Source organism: Stegastes partitus, unplaced genomic scaffold (genome assembly GCF_000690725.1).
Source record: "Stegastes partitus isolate 25-593 unplaced genomic scaffold, Stegastes_partitus-1.0.2 Scaffold1931, whole genome shotgun sequence".
NCBI classification, from domain to species: Eukaryota; Metazoa; Chordata; class Actinopteri; family Pomacentridae; genus Stegastes; species Stegastes partitus.
The window spans coordinates 51,664-59,113 of record NW_007579662.1 but is presented as its reverse complement, the minus strand read 5'-3'; the positions used below and the strand labels follow the sequence as shown (position 1 = coordinate 59,113).

Sequence of the window (7,450 nt, the reverse complement as noted above, 5' to 3'; positions counted from 1 at the left end):
TTTAATGCCAAACTGCTTTTTCTCATGTCAACAACGTGCTTTCAACATTTCTATCTTTGCTTTTTCCTCCAGGTTTTCGTGCTAAGGATTGAAGATCATCCCGGTTCCTTCGCAGTCACAGACCCAGACCAGAGACGTTTTACTTCAAACACAAACCTTTTGAGTGAACCTCAGCATTCAGTGACTTCTCCACCCAACATAATGATCTTCAGTGGCTCTCTCACGCCAACAAGGGACGGATATTAACAGGTTTTCTGATCGTTATCTGGCAACTCATTGGGATTTAAACATTTTGTCCAATGCTTACCTGCGAGGCATATCCAGCTCTGGATGTGGATGTATGTCTAATCCCAATCCGGAAATAAGCACAAACTTTGAACTTTTCGCCACCTTTTTTTGTTTTTTATTTTTTAAACACGATACACCCTGATGATCACAAGGGAATATGTCACTATATTCCTGGTGGGCTCCTGTTTACTGTTGGACTACAGCTCCCAAGTCCCCCAGCAGACTTTGCTCCAGAGCAGGACTAACAGGGGTGCGGTGACGTCACCCAGGGGAGCGACGGGAAGTCAGAATGCGAGGGCGTCTTTTGGAGAGGCCAAAACCTTTGAGGGCAGGATGAGGCCGAGGAGACACGGGAGGTCGAGGGTCCAGCGTATTAAAAGAGGCTGGGTGTGGAACCAGTTCTTTGTCCTGGAGGAGTACATGGGATCAGAACCGCAGTATGTTGGAAAGGTAAGTAGATATCTAATCTAACCTGACGTTTTGGTGTTCTTTCGCTATGAAATGTACCAGTGTTTTACTCAGCTTTAGTTCAACTTTCACCACAAGACTTAAAATTTCTATGTCGTCTATGGGTTTTATTAGACTTCTCCCTGTTAGTAGTAATCATGAAACCTGCTCACTGTGGATGCTTACGCTTCAGCGCGCTGAAATGACGTCAATCCATCAACCTGATCAAAGCTATCGGTGGTTTCTTTCTACCCTCTCAGAGGAATAGTGCTACACTGGAGGCTGAAGACGAGATATGCTGCAGAAAAACTGCTAACAATCTGTCAGTTTAGGTTAAAACAGGTGCTTTTTCTTAAATTAAAAGGCTCTTCATCACAGTTACACTAATAAAGGCAGAGTTGAAATAGAACAGCCACGACTGGAAGAAACAACGGTGACTGTTTAGAAACATAAATGAAGATCAGTGGTCAGATCAGTATTCCAATAACTGCAGCCACTGTTTTGAGGTGTTTGCGAACACAATTAATGATGTGTCATAGTTGCTTATCACAAAATGTGACTATAGGCTGCTTGCTTATGCGTGAAATTTTAAGAAATGTGACTTTTTAATACTCCCAAATAAGATTTAAGACTTGTCCAATTGGATTTTATTTATTTATTTATGATTGATTGATTGATTGATTGATTGATTGATTGATGTATGTTGCGATCCACTGTAGACACATCAAGTCTCAATGGTTCACAATTAAAACAATTTAAACTAATGGATATCACCACAAAACTTCCAAAATTGATTATTCACAATAAACCTTGTTGTTGTTGTTGTTGTTGTTGTACTCCAGGCTTTCTGAAATTGGAAGTTTACAAATGTAAATGAAGTGTGATCTAATTAAATAAGCACAAATTTGCACAGGTCTGCAGATCATTAACGTGAACACTGAATAAAAGTGGGTTCAACCTTTTTGTTTAATTTTTGCGAACATATTCGAGTCAAATGTTTTTACAGAGATGATTTTGAAAATCTTTTTTTTTTTCCCGTCCCCTACTTCACAAATCAGAAAATAGTGCGAAGAAACAGAAAAATCTATTTTTTTCTCCGTGTTTTTAGGAGTACAATGTTTTATAAATCACACTGTGAATGATAAATGAACAACTCCTGTAGAATACAGATGGAAAGAAAACCGGCAAATTCGGTGGTATTAACGGGGAGATTTGTGCCTCAGAGCAAGACAGAGAAAAAGCAAATGTTGTAAAGTCCAATTCATTTTTACTGGATACCACTATTCAGAGCTATAAAGCAGAGGGACATGTGAACCAGTAAACTTGTCTCATCTACTAACCTTGTGAAACTCTAAACAGGGAGGTGCAGAGGTCGAGCAATTCCTACTTTGTCACATGTTCATACGAGCTCTTCTTAAACCTATATTCCACCATGGGTATGTCAGATTTTCAGCATTTTGTTCCTGCTCCTTTTCCTTTTTTCTCCTTCTTTTTGAAGTCAGGAAAACCTCCTGACTGGCAGCGATGGCAGCAGTTTCCCCATGCAGCTCCTGTTTTCAAACCTTTTTAACCTCTCTTTTGTGCTTGGCAATGGGTTTTTGAGGGATGAAGGGGTCAAACTAAGAGGAAGAGTTCTTGCAGCCTCTCACTCCTCTTTGTTGTCTTGAGTCTTGCTCTCTGTAGACTCCTGCCTCCCGGATCGATGGCTGCACCGCTCGGTAATTGAAGACAACATCCAAGGGGGAGGAAGTGCAGCTGATAAAATAATGACCAGAAGGGATTCGCACTAAGGGGGGAAAGCTCCAGACAACATAGCACATCCACAATTACTTTAACATTTCGCTATGGGTGTGCTCGGACTTTCACTTCAATATTATCTATTATTATGTGTTCAAAGACTCAGCTGCTCTGTATATTGGATCCCTTTTGCCTTTTTAGTGTGGCACGTGGACTTAGATGAGCAGTGTCACCAACCTCCTGGCAACTATTATAACGTCAGGTTCCATTTGGACTAAACTTGAGCACCACTGAGGCTCGTGCAGATGCAGTGCAGGAAGGTTTCTTTATGTGAAATAATGGCTTTGCTCCACATAGTATCATAGAGTTGTCCGTTTGACAGCAGCGTTACGGATAGTTAAGTAGGAGCTGGTAAACAGAGAAGTGGGGGGGCATAAATCTAAAAGTTCTGCCGTCCCGTTCTGAGTGATAAAACATCGAAGCGCAGTAATTTGTTGAGCCTGGTTTGGAAACTGATAAAGCATCAAATAGCTAGAGCTGCTTTCGGGTGACCAAACTAGATAAAAAATGAGTGTTTCAGCTGCTAACGTCTGCAGTGTCGGGGTATCTAGGTGGCATTTGTAATAATTCAAAGATCTTTTCTCACTTCTTTGTTTTCAATCGTCGGCCCGCGGAGGACTCGCTTGTGAGGCGCTCTTTCACGCGCTAACTCCAAATGACATTTCTAAAAGCATTAAGAGGAGTTCAGGATTTGGCTGCGGATGTGATCGGTTTGGACCAACGCTTGCCAGCAGCTTCCCCACCAGCCAGTAGACTGGAAACAGCTTTTTTTTTTTCTCTGCTGGAGGCCTCCAGCTGGCAGGCAGACAGAGGGAGAGAGAGTGACGGAGAGGGTCAGAGGCAAAAGAAATCAAATAACCTGGATCTGATGTGGAAAAAGCATGTCAGCATCAGACGTGATCCAGAAAACAAAGAGAGACGTAAGCTCGTCCTGTGATCTTTTTAAACCGCCGCCCCGCTCGTCATGTGTTGATAACAGAGTTAGAATGATGTGATTGTTGATAATTGAATACAAGCTGTTACCAGTCCTTCAAACGGGGCATAAAATTCAACACAACAGTGCAAGTTTATTCAGTTACCGGAGCCTGACCTGGATCAAGCTTTTGCAATGTGAACCGCCAACATAAAGGAGATAACAGCGACTCCTTTCAAGCAGCAGAGATGAGATGTAAGTTATGGACACATTATTCAAACAGTTTGGGTTAATTATAGCAAATTCACAATAAAGAGTCAAACACATCCACACACTAGAGATCAAATAAAAATCTGCTCTTTTGTGTCTGTTATCCCAATTAGATTAGAAATGTAGTTGTTGTTAGTGGAAGCAGACAGCATGCAATTTGAATTAGTTATTATAACACTATATTGTATGGAATGTTTCTTGCATCATAATTATATGTTGTTTGCAGCTGCTAACTAATCATTTTAGTCCATCTTTTACAGTGTAGCTGCAGCAAAGAAAAGAATTTGACTTAATTTATTAGACTGAGATGATGCGCAGAACATGAAACATAATACATTCATTTTGCCAGATGCAGCTAAAAGCTCATTAACATCTGCAGTCCCTGCTGCAGAAGCAAAATACAGTAGTAAGCTGAGGGTAATTAAAATCATACACTTTGGGGGGGAAAAAACTGAATAAAACATATTTTACTTTTTATTTATTTAAAAAAAAAAAGAGAGAGAATCCCAAAACAAAACAAATAGGAAAAAAAAAAAAAAATTTGCAGCTACTTAGTAAATTCTAATTTATTTCAACATCATTAAAAGCAGAAAATTCATTGCAGGCAATTCAAGGCTGACAAATTAAACTGACTGCTTAAGGAGCCACATTAACTTGATTAGAAGTTAACGGGTCAGAATGACTTTAACTTTCAAACGTAGCGTTAGTCTGGATCCACGGGCTAATAAGGACACACAATAGAGAGGAGTGTAACAATCCAAAAACTTTAAAGGACATGGATTATAGTTGTTATAACTTATTGTAAATGTTCTTATGGTTCTGACCTGATAAATAAACAAGAGCCTTAGAAAGACAATGATTTGGAAATGAAGCCAAGAGGTTTTCTCAGAACAAAAACATATTTTATCATCCTGGGATCCTTTTCTATAAAAAAGGCTCCGTTCACTTCATGTCCACTGCATGTATCTAATAAAAATGCCAAATGTCTTTAGATGTTTATAAAGAAAAATGAGCAAATCTTAAAGCTTTGGAAAAGTGTAGATCCCAAAGTCTCAATGCATATCTGTGAAAACATAAGAAAGTTCCGTCGACCTTTTTTCAACATATGTGGTCAAACAAATACTTGATTCCCTTTGAAAGAATGTCTGTTAATAAAGGCAGCCATCAAATTAATAAAGTTTGAATGTAAGCTTCCAAAATAGGTGCCAATGATTAGAACTTTCTTCGGGAGCCATATGTGAAACCATCCATCCATCCATCTTCTCCCGCTTATCCAGAGTCGGGTCGCGGAGGCAGCAGCTTTAGCAAAGCCGCCCAGACTTCCCGATCCGCACACACCTCCCCCAGCTCTTCCGGGGGACCCCAAGGCGTTCCCAGGCCAGCTGGGAGACATAGTCCCTCCAGCGTGTCCTGGGTCTTCCCCAAGTCCTCCTCCTGGTGGGACACGCCCGGAACACCTCCCCAGGGAGGCGTCCAGGAGACATCCGGAAAAGATGCCACCTCAACTGGCTCCTTTCGATGTGGAGGAGCAGCGGCTCTACTCCGAGCTCCTCCCGCATGACTGAGCTCCTCACCCTATCTCTAAGGGAGCGTCCAGCCACCCTGCGGAGGAAGCTCATTTCGGCCGCTTGTATCCACGATCTCGTTCTTTCGATCATTACCCAGATCTCATGACCATAGGTGAGAGTAGGAACGTAGATTGACTGGTAAATCGAGAGTTTTGCTCCCTTGCTCAGCTCTCTCGTCACCACATGTGGAACCTTCTTTTTTTGTAACCTCTGAAATCCAAGGTTCTCTCTGCTACTGAAGTGTGTGGTGTCATCATGCCGAGATCGAAACAACTCTCGAAAGCCTTTACAAAAAGATCAGATGTGTCAGACAGAGCTCATGACACCAGTGGAGCACGGTGGTGGAAATGTTGTGGTTTGGCGTCGGGACTGCTGGGACTCAACTACATCTTATCTAAGAGTGCTTGAAGATAACGTGAGTCAATCTGTCTGATAGGTAAACCAAAAATGGACCTTTAAACAGGATAAAGATGTCAAGCAAATTGTCAAATCCACCAAACAGTGGCTCGCAAAGAACAAATGGACAATTATGTGAAGGCGGTTCATATACAGTGCAGTTAGGAGTCTGCATGGTCCACAGCAGTGCTAGAAAACACAATGGTGATGTCCTGACAGCAAGATGGAGAGACCCTTTAATTGTTGTATTTAGCTGAACAACAGTTGGTTACGTTTCCTAGTAAATGTGCAGGTTTGCTGTGCAGCCAGTCGATACGTCACAAACAGCCCACAGGCCTTCACAGATGTGGGCAGATGATGAAATTAACATTTTGTGGACTTTAGTGACCATGCAGATGTGAAAACCGTCTTTAAAGTCAACAGTTACCAGCTGTCTGAGGCAACACGTTTACCATCTGCAGGCCAACACAAGCACAAAACACAATGTCCAGCTGACAGCAATTCCATTTGTTTCCAATCTGGTGTCTAGTCATGAACTAAACTAATGCACAAAATTAATTGTGAGTAAGTAAGAGGATAAGTTATTATAATCCATCCTAATGGACTAATGAATGTGAGTACTAAACTTCATGATGATCCATCCAGTCGCTGTCGGTCCCAACATTACCACCCCAACAGCCAAAGATGCTCCGAAACCCTATTTCGACAGCTTTTACTTTGTACTTGAATAATTTAGCACCATATATTGGAATATGATGTTATGATTAACCCTAGGAATCCTTTTTTTTTAATCAAACATTTGCCCTTATTAAGCTCTAAAGACTGAAGGCTCTGGTTAAATCCTGGCACATACCTTCATTCTCCAAGATTCTGTGTTGTGTTGGTGTTTTGAACCTCCTCAAGAAGAAGCTTTCCAAGTGAAAATGTTCACTTTTTGAGATAATTTCTCATCAGGAAAGGCATTTTTGCAATGAAATATTATCTGATCTGTTCACCATCTTCATCTCTATCATCTGTATTGGAGTGGATGAGTGAGCGAGTTCTCCACAAGAGATTCTTCAGAGAGTAGAGACGGGAAAGTTTTGAGGGAAGGTTTTTAGACTGGTCGTAATTGAGGCACCGCTAATTAGTTTAAAAAGTGCCTGTCTGACAAATCCATACTCAATCCTGTAGGTGTTCTCTTACTGTCCACAGCAGCTGCTTTCTCTTCAGCCCTGCCAGCTCCCACATCAGCAGATCAATCCCGAAATATCAATAACCTCCAGCGCTAATGCCTTCTTCGGTAAATGTTCATCACATAAAACACTCAAAAGTTGAGTTTTCTGTCCAGCAACCAACTGAAACAAGTTGTGTTTAAATGTGGAAAGTGTTGTTTTTTTCTTCTTCTTCAGCACTGTGCATATTTAGCAACATCACAAACAACATTAATGGATGTAAACACATATAATTAAGACGCATAGCCGGTGCTGCAGTGGTGTTAACAGCAGGTACAGTCTCAGAAATTAATCACAATCTCCTGGACTCCCTTGTGTGAAGCATAAATCCACCTTAATGACAGAAAAGAAGGGGTGGGCTTTCTGTTCTCTCACTGGCTGCATCAGTGATGGATTTCTCAGTTGAAGTCTTCATTAATGACCAGCGCGACTCTCCTCGATTCTAACGGCCAATCTGAGCAGGTTCAGGAACATGTGTGGACAGATTCACTGTTACAAGGCTGGTGTTCACTGTCTTATGTCAAGTTTTGATTACGTGGAAATAAAAGTAAATCTTT

At 41.3% G+C, this 7,450-nt stretch overlaps 1 protein-coding gene across 1 annotated transcript in view; it reads left to right on the top strand.

The window, feature by feature from the left end:
- Nucleotides 1–621: 621 nt before the first annotated feature.
- LOC103373228 (cadherin-12-like) overlaps nucleotides 622–7,450 on the top strand; it is a gene marked incomplete at its 3' end in the record, with an annotated part of 57,471 nt that continues 50,642 nt past the window's right edge. Inside the window, exons 1-2 of the mRNA XM_008303071.1 lie at nucleotides 622–738; nucleotides 2,419–2,453. Coding sequence (XP_008301293.1) covers nucleotides 622–738; nucleotides 2,419–2,453 — 152 coding nt within the window. The remainder of the gene's footprint in view (nucleotides 739–2,418; nucleotides 2,454–7,450) is intronic.